This window comes from Choloepus didactylus, chromosome 5, assembly GCF_015220235.1.
Source record: "Choloepus didactylus isolate mChoDid1 chromosome 5, mChoDid1.pri, whole genome shotgun sequence".
NCBI classification, from domain to species: Eukaryota; Metazoa; Chordata; class Mammalia; order Pilosa; family Megalonychidae; genus Choloepus; species Choloepus didactylus.
In genome coordinates, this window is record NC_051311.1 from 141,572,429 (window position 1) to 141,593,178 (window position 20,750).

A 20,750-nucleotide genomic window follows, 5' to 3' on the forward strand; every position below is an offset into this window, starting at 1 on the left:
CCATGAAAACAACAATTCATCAGTCTTCTTTTCCCTCTAAGGTTACATTCAGGAGTACAACTTCTGTTTTGAATGCATTTCCTTTTAAGGTTACATATTTACTTGAATTTTAAATAAGTGCATTTAAAATTGGGAAAAGTGTCCTAAGAAGAGCATTTCTTAAAATGATGATTAATTACTACACCAATATTCTAATTGGGGCAAGTCAACTTCCAAGGATGAGAAAAAGTGGCAATGGGAAAAATTTCATTTTTGTACACAAGTGATATTATTTTAATTTGGGTCCAATTTAGACTTTGAAAGACCTATTCCAATTAAAGCCACAGGAGAAAATCCTCTTACTGTTTTTCTGCTGGACTCTGGATTAACTCTAAACCCAGGGAATGAGGAGTTGACAACAAGAACTAAAGAGGGGGAATCACATACTGTCTTCACCTCGCCTTGGAGGAGTCAACCATGAAAGTGCCAGGCCTGAGGGACCCTCAGGGGTCTTGGAGATGAATCCCACCATGGCTAATAAGCTCAGAGAGGCAGATAGGTGGGACTCTCCCTCACTCCCTCTCTTCTTTTCCACTGACCTATTTTCTATTCCAGTTATGTGAGATGTTCTGAATCTTTTTCATTTTGATCCTCTGGTCCAGCATCTTGTACCGTGCAGGGTGTTCGTCGGTTTTCTTTGGAATGGAAGGTGCATAGGAGCTGGACGCATAGGCAGGGCGTTTAAAGTGACGCAAAGGAGGCTTGATGACTGGAGGCCATGGAAAGGAAGACAGACAACCGTTAGCCTCACCAAGGATGTGGCGCAACCTAATACTGTAGGCAACTTCCCCTTCCCTAGACCTGTTTGCTTCCTCCCAAACCAAGAAACAAACAGAGCTGGACGCTCTGTTTATTGCAGATAGATGGATACACATTATCACCGTAGTCATTCACTTAAAATAAATAAAAACAAGAAATTCCCACCTATAGACAGTGATGACTCTAGGGCATGCAGGTTCTTTGACAACAGATGGATGGGATTAAGGAAGTGGAAGGGAAAAATGGGATTGCTATTCAGAACCACAAAGGCAAACATATGTGAGCAAAGCCGTATCATTAGCCAGCACTCAACACTGTATGCAAGCTTTTAGAGTTGGAAAGTGGGACGGAAAACTGAAGTGCTAATAAAATGTACAACACTGAGACAATATATGCAAAACACATATCTTTGTATCCAAAATATACAAAGAACTCTTAAAACTCAACAATAAGAAACAAACAACCCATTAAAAAAAAAAAATGGGCAAAAGATCTGAACAGTCACCTCCCAAAGAAGATAAACAGATAGCAAATAACATATGCAAAGATGCTCAATAGAATTTGTTATAAGGGATTGCAAGTTAAAAACAACAATGACATACCACCACATACCTAGTGGAATCGCTAAAATGCCAAGAACTACAGTACCAAACGCTGGTGAGGATGCTGAACATCAAGAACTCTCATTCATTCTTGGGGGTTGGGGAGCCTGCGAAATGTTACAGCAACTGTGGAAACAGTTTGGCAGTTTCTTACAAAGCTAAACATAGTCTTACCATATGATCCAGCAATTGCCCTCATAGGTATTTACCCAACTGGTATGAAAACATGACAACGGAAAACACTATGTATGAATTTTTATATCAATTTTATTTATAATCACCAAAACTTGAAAGCAACCAAGATATACTTAATAGTTGAATTAATAAAGAAATTGTGATACATCCATACAATAGAATGTTATTCAGCAATAAAAATAAATGAGCTGTCAAGCCATGCAAAGGCATGGATGAATCATAAATGCATATTGCTAAGTGAAAGAAGCCAGTCTGAAGGCTACATACTGCATAAAAAGTCTACATTTTCCTTTCTGGAAGAGGTAAGATTGTAAAGATGACAAAAGATCAGTGATTACCAGGAGTTTGCAGGAAGAGGAGGGTTGAGGAGCTGATGTACAGGGCATTTTTAAGGCATTAAAACTATTCTGTATGATAGCCTAATTGAGGATGCATGACACTATGCATTTGTCAAAATCCAAAGTATTTCACAGCACAAAGAGTGAATCTTAATATACGCCAAAAAAAAAAAAAAAAAAAAAAAAGAAAGAAAGTCATTTAGGAAGTCTGGGGATCCCAGGAAGAAATACAGAATGTAACAAAACAATCTAACTGCACGGCACATGTATGAAACAACCTCACTGAAGGGAGTGGGGGAAAAGATGCTGACCTAAGTAACTTTGAAAATGAGTGGAATTTGTAAGACTAAAGGCAAAAGAAATAGTACACAATTACTGTACTCTCGTTGATAAAGTTGTTTTCCACAGAAGTGCAGCTTTACAGCACGCATAACTAGAATTGAACAGTTAAATAAGTGGATGGTGATGATGAAGCCAGTTTTCTCTCTTGGAGTGTGAGCTTATGGATAAGCGAGAGGAGGAGGCTAGAATAATCTGTCTGGTAACAGATTAGAGTTGGAGACATCAGTATGAACCCATGTTGAGTTTAATATCGATACAGGTGGTTACATATAGAAATATTTATAGATATGTTTATGTACAAGGGTTAGTTTATACTCATATATTTCCTTGCTCTATCAGCTGAGATTGCCTAGTAGCAATGAACACACCTGCTACCCAGATACTGGTTTTTAGTACCATTCTCCTTGTAGAAAAGGCTGCTTTTAGCACTGGGGCAGAAAATAGACAAGATGAGCCTGGAACATCTTGTAGTGTCAATAAGTAAGAAAGTGTTCAAAAACAAAACCAAAGAAAATTCCACAAAGAAGGGCACAGGAGCCAATGGAAAGAGCTCCCAATGGCCAAAGCTGGAACAATTTGAGCAAAGAAATAAAGTAGTCTTGGATTATAACTCAAAGTATAAAACAATTATCCACAAGTTCGTACTGGTATAAATAAGTGAATGGATAAGTAAATAAATGTAGACCAATCTTTTCTACAGAGGAATCCAAATAATTTATGCAGATACACAGCCCTCATGGAGATGGAGCATAACTTTAGTGTAGAATGAGCACAGTAACTTCCTCCAAAGAGTATAGAATGGAAAGGAGAGAAACTTGACGAACACTACCGCAGCCAGGAGGTTGAAGTCAGCGTCAATAGTGATGTTATTCTGGCAGTATATACCTTGATATGATGTGATGAAAATAGCACTTTCCCTGTGCGGCTTTCTCCCCCAAATACCCACCGAGTCTAATAATGAGAAAATTATCAGATAAATGCAAATTGGGGGACATTCTATAAAATACCTAACCAGTATTTCTCAAAACTGTCAAGGTCATCAAAACAAGGAAAGTTTGAGAAACTGTTACAGCCAAAGGAATCTATTAACATAGTATCCCAGATAAGGTCCTGGAACAGAAAAAGGATATTAGGTAAAAACTAAGGAAATCTGAGTAGAGCATGCAATTTAGTTAATAATAATACATTCCAAAGTACATCGTTTAATCTGCCGATCTATAAACACAAAAAGGTAAGGTACTGACTGATTCTTCTGAGTGATTCTACTCCACTCTCTCCACCCCCACGTCCCCCTTGGCTTCACTGCTTCCTCTTCTTGATCCTGCTGGAAAGTGTTCAGTCAGTGAGATGACATCAACATGAATAAAGGTAAAAACAGGTTAAATAAATGATGAGCAATAAACAGGTTAGAGATATTAATCAGGCAAAAGGTGTGAAGGAGCAAAACTGGTGCAGAGTGACTGCCTCAAACGGAGGCTTACCTGTGAGGGCCAAGGGTGTGGGGTTTGGGGAGCACATCTAGCAGAGCACTGAGGCTGCCTTGGTGAAAAATCAGCTTTGCATCTCTTCCCCAAACAGGAAAATATATGGTGTTTATGATCAAGGGTACTTACCACACAGCTCTGTTTATAATAGCAAAAGATTAGAAACAACTTAAATATTCAATTATAGGGAATTGGTTAAATAAATCCTGGTACATTATCAAAATATACTACTTTGATGCTATGGAAAAATGATATAGATATCTATTTGTTAATATAAATAGGGGCTTATGAAATATTGTTAAATGAAAAAAACAGAGGTGGATATAATTTAATCTCATTAATATAAAATATATAAATATGTGCATAGGAAAATCTGGAAGAACATGCATTTGGATCATAGCAGTGATCATTCTGAGTAGTATAAATATGGCTGATATTTTATTTCTTTTTGTTTGTTTATACTTTCTAATTTTTCTATGATGATCAGGTTTAGTTATGTAACTTTAAAAAAGGAAAACATATTACTGAAATTTTCTCCTCTAGAGTACTATATGAGAGCTACACTACAAAGTCATACCTAAGAGAAAAAGTCAGTAAAGCTGAATTCATTCCGGGCTTTAATACTAGATCTCTCAGAAAGCCCATAGCTGAGTACACTTTTCACAACCTACAGACTAACATTCATTCATTGAAAGCGCTACTGTTCGCTGCTGATATAGCAGTGAACAAAACAGATGGAAATCCCTGCTCTCATGGGATGTCCATTCAAGTAATATCCTCTGAAAGTTGTGGCTTTCAGAAAAATGGTCAAGTATAAGAGATGCTATTGCTACAGGCTCCCTAATAGCCATGCCAACTTTTTCTTTAACACGTAGTAGAGACTTTCAGCAAATGATCCTGTAGTGATATAGATGGTGGTGATAGCAGCACGACATTGTGAACACAATTAACAGCACTGAAATAAATATCTGGATATATATTTTTAAAAGAGAAATGATAGATTGTATATATGGTATCAGAATAAAATTTTTTTTAAAAATCCATGAAACTACACTATACAGTGAATGGTACAATTATAAAAATGGTTTATCATCAGTTGTAACAAATGTCCTGCACCAATGCAAGGGGTTGGTGGCTGGGTAGTATATGGGAATCCTGTATTTTATACATGATTGTTCTATAAGCCCACAACTTCTCTAATAAAGAAAAAAAATTTTTAAAAACATATATATGCAGGGGACTGAGAACATCTTCTTAACCAAAAGGGGGATGCAAAATGAGACGAGATACTTTCAGTGGCTGAGAGATTTCAAGTGGAGTCGAGAGGTCACTCTGGTGGACATTCTTATGCACTATATAGATAACACCTCTTAGGTTTTTTTTTTTTTTTTTTTTTTTTATCATCATTTTATTGAGATATATTCACATACCACGCAGTCATACAAAACAAATTGTACTTTCGATTGTTTACAGTACCATTACATAGTTGTACATTCATCACCTAAATCAATCCCTGACACCTTCATTAGCACACACACAAAAATAACAAGAATAATAATTAGAGTGAAAAAGAGCAATTGAAGTAAAAAAGAACACTGGGTACCTTTGTCTGTTTGTTTCCTTCCCCTACTTTTCTACACATCCATCCATAAACTAGACAAAGTGGAGTTTGGTCCTTATGGCTTTCCCAATCCCATTGTCACCCCTCATAAGCTACATTTTTATACAACTGTCTTCGAGATTCATGGGTTCTGGGTTGTAGTTTGATAGTTTCAGGTATCCACTACCAGCTACCCCAATTCTTTAGAACCTAAAAAAGGTTGTCTAAAGTGTGCGTAAGAGTGCCCACCAGAGTGATCTCTCGGCTCGTTTTGGAATCTCTCTGCCACTGAAGCTTATTTCATTTCCTTTCACATCCCCCTTTTGGTCAAGCAGATGTTCTCCATCCCACGATGCCAGGTCTACATTCCTCCCCGGGAGTCATATTCCACGTTGCCAGGGAGATTCACTCCCCTGGGTGTCTGGTCCCACGTAGGGGGAAGGGCAGTGATTTCACCTTTCAAGTTGGCTTAGCCAGAGAGAGAGGGCCACATCTGAGCAACAAAGAGGCATTCAGGAGGAGACCCCTAGGCACAAATACAGGGAGGCCTAGCCTCTCCTTTGCAGCAACCTTCTTCCCAAGGGTAAAACTTATGGTAGAGGGCTCAACCCATCAAACCACCAGTCCCCTATGTCTGTGGTCATGTTAGCAACCATGGAGGTGGGGTAGGCGAATACCCCTGCATTCTCCACAGGCTCCTCAAGGGGGCACTACATCTTTTTTTTTTTTTTCCTTGTTTGTCTTTTTTCTTTTTTTTTTTTTTTTTTTAACTTTCCCTTCTTTTTTAAATCAACTGTATGAAAAAAAAAGTTAAAAAGAAAACAAACATACAATAAAAGAACATTTCAAAGAGACCATAACAAGGGAGTAAGAAAAAGACAACTAACCTAAGATAACTGCTTAACTTCCAACATGTTCCTACTTTACCCCAAGAAAGTTACATAATATAGCAACATTTCAGTGAACTTGTTCCTACTACATCCATGAGAAATTAACAGACCATAGTCATTTCTGGGCATCCCCAGAACGTTAAATAGCTTATCTGTTCTTCTTGGATTATTGTTCCCCCTTCCTTAATTGCTCTCTACTGCTAGTTCCCCTACATTCTACATTATAAACCATTCGTTTTACATTTTTCAAAGTTCACATTAGTGGTAGCATATAATATTTCTCTTTTTGTGCCTGGCTTATTTCGCTCAGCATTATCTCTTAGGTTTTAATGTATTGGAATAGCTAGAAGTAAATACCTGAAACTACCAAATTCCAACTCACTAGTCTGGACTCCTGAAGACGACTGTATAATAATGTAGATTACAAGGGGTGACAGTGTGATTGTGAAGACCTTGTGGATCACACTTCCTTTGTCTAGTGTGTGGATGGATGGGTAGAAAAGTGGGGACAAAAACTAAATGACAAATAGGATGGGATGGGGGGGATGGTTTGGGTGTTCTTTTTTTACTTTTATTTTTTATTCTGATTCTGATTCTTTCTGATGTAAGGAAAATGTTCAGAAATAGATTGTGGTGATGAATGCATAACTATATGATCATACTGTGAACAGCTGATTGTATACCATGGATGATTGTATGGTATGTGAATATATTTTGATAAAACTGAATTAAAAACAAACAAACAAAAAAACAAACAAAAAAACAAAAAAAACATGTATATGCAGAATAAATTTTTTTTAAGATCTCAGAGCGCCTAATTCTGCTTCTTAGGGTAAACAAGGGCTCATGGCCCAAAATACTCTAGGACAAGTGTAAAAACAGTTCTGTTTCCCTGGAGAATGGTTTCCGATTCAAAGCTGCTTGCTGCAAACGTCTGGGCTAACTGATTTATTGTTCTTGAAGCCACATCCCTCTCCATATTCATTCCATTTTCACTACTCAGCACGATTCCAGCCAAAGTATTATTGAATTTCCCACTTCTCAGCATGAAGAAACATTTACTGTTCGCTGGAATTCTGATTGTCAGAACAAAAACTCTCTTTGCCACTGGAGTCGCTGCAAATAGAGTTGAACCCGCTGGTAGACAGAGGCTCCCGACTGAGACTGTGGAAATACGTATATGCCCGCTGTCACCCTAACTCAAAATGTGGGAAAAAGGAAGCATTCATAAAGTGCTGTTTTTATATGCAGTCATTGCCTTTCTCCCTCTGCTGGGGAAAGTGATTTGATGGCAAAGCCAGACAGCAGAGCCAGGGGCGAGGGCACCATTTTGAATTTAGTGTGGACCTTTCTTCTGGGGTATTGTTCCAGTGGTGTCACTCCTCCCCTGGTAGAGAAGAACCAAGCGGGAACAGAACCCTGCCCCCACCCAATATTCTTGACTATCAATAAGCCGGACACTTCCTCCCCAGGACACATTCAAAAAGCCTGTTCTCATCCCTTAGCTAATTAGCTAAATGAAGATTTTGACAAAGGCCCATATTTCAGTTCAGAGACTGAACTTCGGAAACTGATTGTCTTCATTACTTTTAAATGTGCTTAGGAAAAGAAAAGTCCAAGACAAAAAATTGATGCATCACCATGCTTTATTTTACAATTACATACAATGCTTGTTTTTCATCTGAGATGCTCTTTTAAGAAGTTTTAATTCTCATCTATTTAACTCTCATCTTCTTCACAAACACCACAACTCCTCCCAAAGGTGACTTTTACTTTACCCCTTTCCTCTGCCACCACCATTGTATCATTCTCTCTCTCTCTCTCTCAAACCATTTTGCTTGGTGGATGGCTACGTTTTTTTGTCATTGCTTAAGGTTTGGTGGGGGAGACAATTGTGTAGGATTATTCTGAAAATAGATTTAGATTTACCCATATATAAAATAATATATCTGTTAGTTGGATTCAATTATTAAAACATAAATGAGTGTCCTAAAATTTCCTTATTTCAGCTTATTTGTATTGGTTTACTGTTTCCCAAAGTATCCTTCCATAAATCTGGGAATGCTGTAAGCATCACTGTGGAGGGAGGAGTTCCTCAGTTAAATTTAATGAAGGCTGGGTTAAAGTTAACCCATTATCTTCACTGCAGGACTATTCTGAGCCTTAAATAATAGCTACGTGCACTGTGAATCCCTAAGAACAACCACTAGCATGTAGTTTTTCTTAATTCTATTTGGCTCTGGAACCCCTTTTCTAGGAGCTCTCACAGAAGGTTCAGCAGAAAACACCTTCAGAAAGATGTGATGGATTCACTGAATATTCAGCTCACCCTGATGGTTTATACTAAGTGAGAGAAGAATAGAGAGAATTGTCACTGTCATTCTTTGACTCTGGGGTGGGTATCATTCTCTTTAGTTAAATGATATATTTTATTAAAATCAGTCTCCAGTCTTTCAGTCCCCTGGACTTGGGCATGATCTTTGAAACCACCACACTGCAGTGCAGTCACATCCTCGTATAGAGAGTTTCTGAATCTCGGTTACTGAGCATTACCTCAAATGGCACCAATGTGGTCTACTCGGAGCTTCTGAATAAATTACAATATTGGCAGCTTTTTTAAAAAAAAGAAGCATTGGACTTCTGTTTTGTTCTCTTTCAAAGATAATGTCATGATATAAACTTTGAAGAAAGCATTTCCATCTGTAGATATTTTTTATCTGCATTTACACACACACACAAACACACATTCAGATAAAAAAACATATGCTAACCTTACAAAATGAAAAATAATCATTTATTGCCTCTTAAATGTTGTTTTACATGAAGAACAAAATCCCAGTTCCAAAATCAGTATCCATTTGTGGTGTCTCCCTGAAAACTGATGGAAAACCTTTATAAAATGCACAAACTATCTGAGTTTTGAATTGCAAGGGATTGAAATGTTAACATCTGCTCCACTGAAGAAGGGACAATCTAAGAATTGAGCCTGCGATTTTCATTTCGGGAACCGCTATGGTAAAATAAGTACAATAGCTAACCTATATTGTATACTAAGTGTGGTACTAGGAATTTAACATGAATTAACTTTTAATCCTCACTACAATCCTACGAGACAAGCACTCTTATCGCTCCCCATTGTAGGTGAGGAAACTGAAGCTGAGGACCCTTCAGTAACTTGCTCACTGTCACACAGCTAGCATGGGGGGTACCCAGATTCAAATACAGACAGTCTCACTTCAGACCATTTCTCCCATATTTAAAATAACCTTGGGCCAAAGTTCAGAGTAAGTTTTAATAATTACCACAGTATGTTAAAAGAGTTCCAATTATGCTATCAATATTCAAGTGTATACCTGTGTCATATTCTGGATTCTTGAATGCCTTTGTTAGTAGCTATAATCAAGCTTCCCCCAAAGCAAAAGCAAATCCTCCCTCCTAAGATGATTTGTGGTAATGACTCAGGAAGTAACTTCATCAAGGTCCCGGTTAACATGTCTCTTGAGTAACTGCTTTTGTCTCTGCTCTCACCCTTGGGGACAGGTTAGAATGTTGACAGATATTCCGAAGTTCTGGGCCAGTTCAGACATTAGCCTGGGCACTGCAGGGGAGCTCCAGGATCATGGGTGAAGTTTTTAACTCAGTGGTTCTCAACCCTGGCTGCATATGAGAACCATTCGGGGAACATTTAAAACTTGTGATATTCACGATATATCCCAGACCAATTGATTCAGAATCTCTGAGAGGGAAACTCAGGTCTCGAGTGTTTTTAAAGCATTCCAGATCATTCCACTGTGCAGTCAAGTTTGAGAACTACGGCTTTAATCTCTCCCATCCTCTCCTCCCTCATATTCACGAAAGGGACAATGACGATAATATTTTGCACACACTGAGAGTGTTCTACAAACTGTAAAGTGCTGGCTAGTGCGGTTATATCTTGACCACAATGAACTGCTTGGGTGGGGGAGTCCTCTATGCATCTATTAAAGTTGCTTCTTCAAACCTATGCATTATTTTTCTCTCTTCTGTCCTCTACATTTTGTTCTCCCAGTTAGGACTGCCATGAAGACAAAAGCTCTGGGAAATGAAAAAAGCATCCTTTAGTCTGAGAAAACGACTTTGATGCTACCATGTAAGGAATGTGAGAAAATCCCCAACAGACGAGTCAACACGGATGTCAGCCAATCTTTCCTGAATAAATCTAACACTTGGAAAAACAAAGAATAAGACCAAACAAAGAGAATGTCCATGACATCTGGCTAAGAGTTAAGAATAAGAATGAGAGCTTTACAGTAAGATTAGATTTTAAAGCCTCCATCCACCTTTACTAGCTGTTTCACCTTGGGCAAGAACTTCATCTCCCTAAGCTTCACGTTTCCCCTCTGAAACCTGAACCTAATAATACTACATTTCTAATAGGGCTCAGTGAGATGGTGCACGCAAAGCATTTACCAGTGTCTGGCACAGAATATACCTTCACTTAATGGCAACTTTTACTATTAGTCACCACCATGTGATACTAAAACCCTAACAAACAGTGACCAGGGAGACTTCTACAACAGGCACTGCCATTTCTTGCAGTACTGTTTGGTGCTAGTCGAGCCAATGTTGCCCAGCTTATTCTTCCCTTTGTCTTCTCTCTGGGATCTTTCTAGCTTCTCTCTAGGACATCTTTTCAAATTCTCTGGATTTCAACCTTGGCCTATGCCTGCTCCTGATTGAGTCTGCCACATCAGCTAATTTTGAATGATCAATTGCATTCTGAAGGTGAGGTCATGGGAATGGGCCAAATCAGCCCCAAACTCCTCTCAATGTTAACATCATCTCCATGGAGGGCTGAACTCAAGAAAGGCCCACGTGAGTCCCCAAAGGCAGACACTCAGCCTCTAACTCTAGTAGTTTGGCTGAATTTGTTTGCAAACCTGGTCTTTTTCTTAAAGGCAAGGTAGAAGATCTTAATTTGTTTCACCAAATAAGATGGGAAAAGCCTCCCACAGGGTACTGGTCCTTGTTCATCACCTAGGCTTCCCCTGAGGCATTTTTAAAGTGAAGGTAAAATATAACAATCTCTGTAAACTCAGTACTTTGCTGTGGAAGGAGCCCCTACTCTGTAGCTTTCAGAGTGTTTTCACATCTGTTATCACAGTTGCACGATCCTAGGTGCCAGATTCAAATTCTGCCTCTGCTCCCATGTGAGTTTTCCACCTTAAAATATGGAGATAACATTCGCCTCTAAGAACCGTGGTGAAAATGAAAAGATATGGTGCACATGAAAGCACCTGCTTGGTCGATACCAATTTCTAATCCCTTTCCTCAGATGAAGCCCCTACATTTCAGAAGTTATCTGGAAGATATGCAATTGCCAGGAAATTCAGTAGCAGCATATTTTTCCAACTAGGGAACTGATCTGCATCCCCAAGATGCAAAAGCATTATAGTGAGGCCATCCTGATAGGATTCTCTTCCTTTTGTAGAAATAAAACTTAGCGACATCAATCCAGCCAGAAAATTACTCTTAAACCATGCACATGAGCTGCAGTGTTGTCTAAGGTGATAATCTATTCTTAAACTCTGTAAGGAGTATTTTATATTAAAAAATAGAACAATTAAATCCATCATCTACATTTTTAAAGACTCTGGCTCTCCAAGGACTTTACTTCAAGAAAATGAGAGTGCTAAATAAGCCAGTGGTCCCATAGTTTAAGAGACCACTCAGAGAACCAACCTAATGCCAGTCCAATATAGGAGGAATCCTAACAGCACTTCCAGGTCCCCAGAGGAACATATGTACATAGGGAACACATGAACCCATCTTTCTTGCTTTTGTCCAACCTGAAGCTGTTTGTTTCTATCTATGGTTCTCAAGCTTGGATGCATATTAAATTACCTAGGGAGCTTTAAAATATACAGATGTCCAGGTCCCAGCCCCCAAGAGTCTCTGGATTACTTATTTTGGAGCACAGCCCAAGCATCAATAAATACTCTAATGCCTCATGATTCTAATGTGTAGCCAGGGTTAAGAGGCACTGACTTGGGTGCTGAGCTCGTTTTGAGAACAAGTCGGCTTATCCTTAGATCTGGAGGCTTGGGGCAGCTGACCAGGTGTGGTCATCACACAAGGCCACCTTGCTCCCTGTTCCCCTGGCTGGGACTCACCAATCCTTGACCTGTGCTAAGACCTTGACAGGAAATGATCCCACGGAAGCCAATTTTTGGGAGAGGTGGTGTGATATTATGAGAGTAGCTTGGGCTCAGGGTGGAATGATCTGGGGTAAGTTAATTACCAGCTGGGGGATCCTAAGAAGATAATCTGTTCTGGGTTCAAGTGTTTTTTGTTTTGTTTTGTTTTTCATCTTGAAAATAGGAAAAATAGAAACTACCTTGCCAGATTGTTGTGATGTTTTTAAAGGTAACATAAATGAGAGAATATATGTATGGTACCTTGCACAGTGCCCAATATGGTGTAGGTACTTGGAATATGGCAACTATTATTATGTGGCTCAGAAATATAAAAGGTCACTACTGGTGCCTTTTAATGCTGCCCTCCCTCCTAGATATGCTTACTGTAGTGAAAAAAAAAAGTCACATAATTCTCCACAATGAATTGGTATTTACTAATGAAAAACCTCAAACACAATGAAGAGATTGACTTATAAATTTATTTGTGAATATTTGGGAGAGAATAAACTGCTTTGATTCACAAGAGACCAATCATACAAAATGTGCATTTGTGGAAATATATATACGTATTTGTGTGTGTGTGTATATATATATTTATGTTTTTTTTCCCAATCAGCTACCTGAGGGAACCACTTTACTGAAGCTGACTGCCATTTTACACAAATCAAAATCATCTAGCTTGCATTCTAAAATGTTTTTGCAATTTAAAAGCATGGAGGTTCATTTAATCACTTGGAGCAATGCCTAACCATGAGTGTAAAGGAATGCTCAGAATCCCAGATGGGAAGTATGGTTTAGACAACAAACAGGATGGAAGGGATTTCAGTCCCTGAATTTTAATCACGATGTAATTAGGAAAATGACAAGGTCACTTTTGAGTCTGAAGACTCTTTGAATTTCTCATGCTGAGTCGTATTAACTCTTGGAGGTGCCTTCATTGGAAGTCTTCCCTGAACCACTAGTTCCCTGATCTCTTAGTTACTTCTTTGTGCTTTACCCCATAGATAATTCAATCCTGGTTATAAACCTTATGAGGACAGGTACAGGGTGTTATGCATATTTACATTCCCAGAACTTAACTGCAGAACTGATAACAGTTGGTGCTGTGAAATATTTAATGAACGAGTAAACTTAGTAACCTTCATAAGAGGTAACATTCCTATTTTTTCCTATTTACTAAAGACTCAATGAACCACTCAGAATACACACCAGCTGGCAATATTGATTGCAATCTGGAGAACCTAGGATATCTCCTTTGTTTCAGTAATGCCCTGATACCTAGATTTGCTGCTTGTATTTGTTCCAGAATGTCAGCAAGTTCTTTTCTGTTCAAGTTTCAAGTTTGAGGCCTGAGCACCTTTGTTTCACATGAATGCTACAAACTCAGCTCATTTCTACAGGTCTCGCTTTGGTAGGGAGGAGGCACTGAGGGATAGTTTTCAAGCCACCTCCCTCGGACAAATAGGTAAAAGGGGAGGAGCAATTAAGCAAAGCTGAAAAATAGCTCTTACTCAAAAGACAGTTACTTACCAAATGCCCACAACCTTGTGATTTAACACTGAAGATATATATATATATATATATTTTTTTTTTTTTAAAAAAAAAAAAAGAATAAGGAAGCCCTCCCTCAAGGAGACAATAATCTTAAATATAATTATTTGTTTGCATTTTATTTGCCCTGGCAAGCACAAAGTACGTGATGCTTGCTTTTTCAAAGGACAAAACAATTTTGGGTATTATGCAAACCAAGCCCTTTGCTTGATTTTTCTCATCAACATGTGCATTTTTCCACGTGTATGTTGTATGTGTAAAGATGAGAATTGTAAGGCTAAATCAATAGTTCTATGTCCTTTATTCACACTAATAATGAGCTAAGTCAGAAGAGGCCTGTAAAGATAAATTTCTGCAGGGCAAAAAAGCTCTGAAGTGCTTAATCAATGCATAACAAATGAGCTTCAATCCAGTCCACAGTAAGAACGACAAATGCCATCCCTCAAACTGAACTCAAGGTAAAAGGCAGTTGCAGAGAGACCACTCATTTGAGTCCTCACTTAAAAGATAGTTCAGGATTCCCACCACACTCCACCTATCTGCTTGGAATTGATGGGCAGGCAATTGATCTAATCCCCAGGCAGAGCACAAGTGTGAAAGAAAGGAAGTTACAGTGTGGACTATTTGACGTTGTTCTTTACCTACAGGTTTGGGAGTCAAGCTGGGACTTTAGATCTGGCTCTCTCACCTGCCAACTGCTAGCTTTGGGCAAGCTATTTAATCTGTTTGTGCCTTAGTTTTCCAAGCTGTGAAACAGAGATAACAGTACCTTCATTGGAGGCTTGTTGTGAGGATTAAATGAGATAGTATATGTTAAAGATCTAGCATAGTCCTTGATATCTGGGTGTGCAGTATATATTGAAGTATTTGTTTGAAACCTGAATTAGGGAGCTCAGAAATCATCATTTTTGGGAAGTTAATTTCTCAAAAACTTACAATATTCTTAATGTTTTGGTAAAAAAAAAATAAAAGTTTTCTAAAATGTCTTCAGACCTCAGAGCTGGCCAAGTCTCTTCTGAGGAATCCTCTGGGTAGATGCTTTATCCGTAGTCCCCTGAAACAGGATACACAACAATGTCATTGTGAGCCAGCTGGCATGGAAACGCACAACGCTCTCTACAGCAGGCGGCGGAGTTTATAAGCAGAGCCACATCGACTGTCAATGCTACCGTGCAGCCTAGCAGAAGCACACAGAAGGCACAATCAGCTATCTGTATCCGCTAACAACTATGGTTCCGTACCTCTCCATCTAAGGATCCCTCCAGGAAAGTGATGTGACCGAGGTGCCCTGGGAAAACTGCTCAGAAGAGAGTCACTGACTAGTCTCCATTGTTAGTAGTCATGACTGCCAGCGGTAGTCCTCTTGCGAGAGCCAACATTTCCCCAGGTCTCCATCATTTAACCCACCCGTGGAGCTTGACTGGGTTTACAGATCCCATGGGGCATTAGGTAAAGTGGGCACTAGAAACAAAATGGCTGTGGGTGCTTTTACTTTATCAAAGAAGAGTCACTTTGCTTTGTACATGCAAGGAATCAAGGGGATGTCCCCAGAGCAGTTTTCTGGTGCTGAGGCTCCAGGATGTCCCCTTAGATAATCTTGGAAAACACACGAGCCGTTCTTTAATGAAGTGGTCTCTGGTAGCTTCTGGATTGAGACAAGTTACTTGCAAAACTTTCTTCATACCTGAATCCTCATATCCCAACACCCGTTTCAGAAAGCATTACATTTTTTTGAAAGATAAGTGAAATCAAGTCTACATGGCTGAAACGAAACAAAACTGTCTTGGAAAAGAGCCACAGAGTTTTCACTTAAATGTTATTAAATAGAAAGTATTTTAAGTATACAGAAAAGTATAAATAATAATGTAACAAATATCCTTGTACTACTCCATATGGTTTAATCAAATCTTACCATTTTGCATATTTGTTCAGAAAAGAGTTTTAAAGAAATTAAGTATCATAAGTAGAGCTGAAGTACCAAGTATATCCCTTTATGATACTTTCCTTTCTCCCCAAGAAAATCATCATCCAGAATTTGGTGCTTATTATTTCTGTGCATATATGCACGCAATTATTGCATTTGTATGCATCTATAACAATACATATGTCTGCATGTTTAAAACTGTTTCAACAAAAAATTGGACATTATTTTATAGTCAATATTTAATCACATTTACCAACATATTTTATGTTTTTGTGTGTTCACCATTAATTCTTCTCACACCTCCCTTTTGGGTTCATTTTCTTCTTGTTCAAGTAAATCTCTTACTACTTTTAGTGAATGTCTGTGAGCAGTCAATTATGTAACTGTATTTTTTACTAAAAAATGTTTTTATTTTCCTTTCATTCACGACTAAAAATTAAGCTATTTTAGCTATCATAGGTTGCCTTATTTTCTCTCAGCACTTGGAATATATTCTTCATTGGAATATAATCTTCAGTGTCTTCAGGCATCTACTGTTGCCAATGAGAATTTTGCTGTCAGTCAATTTTTATTTTATTATAGGCAATCTGCTTGCAGTTTCCCTGAACATAACCAGCTTCTCATAACATTTAAGACTTTCTCACCTTTGTTGTAATTTTGAGCAATTTCACAACAGTGTTTTTTTTGTTTGTTTGTTTTGTTTTGTTTTTTTTTTTTAATCTTCATTTTATTGAGATATATTCACATACCACGCAGTCATACAAAACAAATCGTACTTTCGATTGTTTACAGTACCATTACATAGTGGTACATTCATCACCCAAATCAATCCCTGACACCTTCATTAGCACACACACAAAAATAACAAGAATAATCATTAGAGTGAAAAAGAGCAATTGAAGTAAAAAAGAACACTGGGTACCTTTGTCTGTTTGTTTCCTTCCCCTATTTTTCTACTCATCCATCCATAAACTAGACAAAGTGGAGTGTGGTCCTTATGGCTTTCCCAATCCCATTGTCACCCCTCATAAGCTACATTTTTATACAACTGTCTTCGAGATTCATGGGTTCTGGGTTCACAACAGTGTTTTTGGATATGCATTTATTTTCAATTAGGTATGGCAATTAGGGTGCATTTTCCTTCTAATAATTTGAGTTTTTCTTCAATTCTGGGAAATTATCAGCTATTATCTCTTGACATATTGCTTATCCACCATTTCTTCCATTACCTACTAGAATTAATGAAAGATGTATCTTAGAGCCATTTAATCCATCCTCTATGCTCTTTCATTTTTTTATTGAGATGTCATTCACATACCATAAAATTCACTCTTATACAACTCAGTGTGTTTTAGCATTTTCACAAGGTCACACAACCATCACCACTTTATAATTCCAGAACATCTTCATTACCCCCAAAAGAAACCCCATAGTCATGAGAAGTCACTCCCCATTCTCCTCTCTCCTCAGCCCCTGGCAGCCACTAATCTGCTTTCTTTCTCTATGGATTTGACTTTTCTGGACATATCGTATAAATTGTACCATACAACATGTGGACTTTTTTGTCTGGCTTCTTTCATTTATCATAATGTCTTCAAGGTATACCCATGTTGCATCATGTAACAGTTCTTCATTCCTTTTCACACCAAATAATATTTCATTGTATGGCTGTACCACATGTTGTTCAAACATTCATAAGCTGATGAACATTTGGGTTGTTTACACTTTGGGGCTATTATGAAGTAATGATGCTATGAATACTTGTAGACAAGTTTTTGTGTGACTATGTTTTCAATTCACTTGGCTATAAACCTGTGTGCCAGTATGAAACTGTTATGTACCCCAGTAAAGGCTATGTTCTTTTAATCCAATCTTGTGGATGCAGACTTATTGTGGGTAGGACCTTTTGAGTAGGTTGTTTCCATGGAGATGCGACCCACCCAACTGTGTGTGAGAACTTTGGATTAGATTATTTCCATGGAGATGTGGACCTTGCCCATGCAGGTTGGTCTTGATTAGTTTCCTGGAGTCCTTAAGAGAGCTCAGGAGTCAACACAGACCCAGATGCTCAGAGATGCAGACAGAAAGACATATGGAGATGCTAAGCTAATAGATGAAGCCTAGAGTTTGCCCTGAAGAAGCTGAGAGGACCCCCAGATGCCTAGAGAGAAACGCCCTGGGAAAACAAGCAAGTATGCAACAGGAGCTGAGAAAGAGAAGTTAAGAGAGACAGAAGCCCAGAGACATTTTGGGGAAAGCCATTTTGAAACTGGAACCCGGGAGTATAGGACCAGCAGACACTAGCCACATGACTTCCCAGCTGACAAAGGTGTTCCGGACGCCATCGGCCTTCCTTCAGTGAAGTTATCCTATTGTTGATGCCTTAGTTGGACACTTTTATGGCCTTAGAACAATAAATCTGTAACCTAATAAATCCCCTTTATAAGAGCCAATCCATTTCTGGTATTTTGCATAACAGCAGCTTTAGCAAACTGGAATAACCTGGGAGTGGAATTGCTGGGTCACATGGTAACACTGTGTTTAACTTTTTGAGGTACTGCCAAATTGCTTTCCACAGTGGCTGCAGCATTTTACATTCCCACCAGCAATGTATGAGGCTTTCAATTTCTCCACATCCTGCTGAAACTTGCTATTGCTCACCTTATTTTATTCCAGCCATCCTAGTGGATATAAAGTGGTATCTCATTGTGGTTTCATTTGCGTTTTCGTAATTACTAATGAGGTTGATCATCTTGTCATGTGACATTTGTGTATCTTCTTTGGAGAAATGTCTATTCAAATCTGTTTCCCACCTTTTAATTGGGTTATTTGTCCTTTTAATGTTGAGTTGTAGGAATTCTTTATATATTCTGGATACTAGACCCTTATCGATATGTACTTTGCAAATATCTTTTCCCATTCTGTGTTTTGTCTTTCCTCTTCCATGGCAGTGTCCTTTGAAGCACTAAGGTTTTTAATTTTGATGTAGTCACTTTATTTTTTCTTTGGTTGTTTATGCTTTAAGTATTTTATTTGAGAAATCAGTGCCTATTCCAATGTCATGAAGATTTACTCATGTTTTCTTCTAAGAGTTGTTATGCTTTATGTTTTTTCACTTTTGATCTCGTTCCCTCTCTAATCTGTGTTTGGGGTAAAGTCCTCAGGACTATTTTCCAATATTAATTTTCTTTCAGCTATGTTTCCAACCTTGAGTTTATCCCATCAAAAGAGTTTTTCTGCCTTTTCAAACATTTTAATGACTATATGCTTGTTTGCTTTCTTAAATTTCTCATTTTGAATTTCTTCTTTTGCACATCTCTCTTCTTGTTTTGTTTCTGTATGATTTTACTTTATTGTTCTTTCAAGGACTACTCTTCCCCCATTTGGCACTCTGAATATTCTAAACATAGTATTTTAAAGGGTTTGATAGCCTGCATATAAAGTTAACTTCATCCAGAAGAAATCCATGTCCCAGTTGCTGATTTCTGCAGCAGTTGTTACTGGCACCAGTTCTTTCCCCCTCCCTCATCCAAGTGCCTGCTGTGTAACTCTGCAGTGCTCCCTCACCGTAGCAGGGCAGACTTCCCCTCTTCTTGACTTTGTGTTTGGCCATGCTGCTTGCTTTGTCCATTGCATGGGTGGGTATGACAGTGTACCAGTTCCTCATATCCATAAGAGGGGTGTGCCTGGCTGGACTCACCCACGGGTCCCAGGAGGAGGAGGAGAGACACATGGGCCAGGGCCAAGTAGTCCTGCCCAAGGTTAGCCTGCATCAGCTGACCCCCAGAGTGAGTGAGGCCAGCCAAGCACAGCCTACGTCAGCCTAGACCAGCCAACCTCCAGTCAACCCCCAGATCAGTGAGAATAAATGACTGTTTAAACCAAGGCGTTTTGGGGTGGTTTGTTATGCAACTGGGGTTTTTGGCCATATTTAACCAAAATTAAATATGATACTATCTGATGTTATTTCATGGGCTCACCCAATTAGCATTAGATTTCTTCATTGAATTTCAGCTCGTTTTTTGGCTTTATGCTCTTCTTCCTTCCTCCCTCCCTATCTCTCTTTCTTTATCTGCCACCCCCTTGCCTGTCTAGAGTTTTATGGTAACTTCTACTTGGCCCATTAGTTTCTATTTCCAGAGCCAGGACTTACAGTGGCATTTTACAACCATTGCCCACATTCATATTGGGGATATTGTAGATCCAATTCCAAAGCTAGCTTGGTTTGCTATAAAAGCTGAATCAACGTCCTCCTACATCTCTAGGTTGACAGCTTCCAGTTATTAAGCTGTAGCTCCAGGCAACAGGTCAGCAGCAGTTTTTTGAGTCTCCCCACTACATGCCCTACAGTCAGCCACTGACCCTGGCTCTGCTTCCCACTGTCCCATGGAGCTCTTAGTCCCTGTTGCTCTGCAGGAGGCAAACTCCTTGCTCATATTGCCTGCTCTCATGCTGCATCCAGCTCTGCCTGGCTTCCATCCTGCAGCACTGGTCTGCACATTGCTTACTTCTCTTTATGTTCTGGTCCCCAGAGCTGTTTGTCTTTGGAACTGCTCCCCCCCTTTTTTTTCTTTAAATTTGTTTATATTACCCATCCTTGTGTGTGATTAGAGCAGAGGGATGTGTGTCACAGAATGAATGAACTTAGGCCATTTTGAACAGAATTCTCAACAGATGCTTCATCTCTTAATGAGTGAATTGGATTAGCCTGCAGCTGATTGATTTGATTACACTAGATTTAGCCATGTAGAAGGTGGGGAAGAAAAGAACACAGAAACCTTGAAATCCCCAAACAGGCCCATTCAGTGACTGTGTCATGCAAGGTTTTTTAAAAAAGATGTTATTAATTG

The 20,750-nt window shown here is 38.8% G+C and overlaps 1 protein-coding gene across 2 annotated transcripts in view; it reads right to left on the minus strand.

Moving 5' to 3' along the window:
• Window positions 1–203: 203 nt before the first annotated feature.
• Window positions 204–20,750, minus strand: part of PDE1C (phosphodiesterase 1C) — a 567,042-nt gene continuing 546,495 nt past the window's right edge. Inside the window, exon 19 of one of the 2 annotated variants that reach the window (XM_037837021.1) lies at window positions 204–748. In XM_037837021.1, coding sequence (XP_037692949.1) covers window positions 579–748 — 170 coding nt within the window. In that variant the 3' untranslated portion in view covers window positions 204–578. Of the gene's footprint in view, window positions 749–14,053; window positions 15,031–20,750 lie in introns of those variants that run through there. The other variant, XM_037837022.1, reaches the window with a different exon arrangement.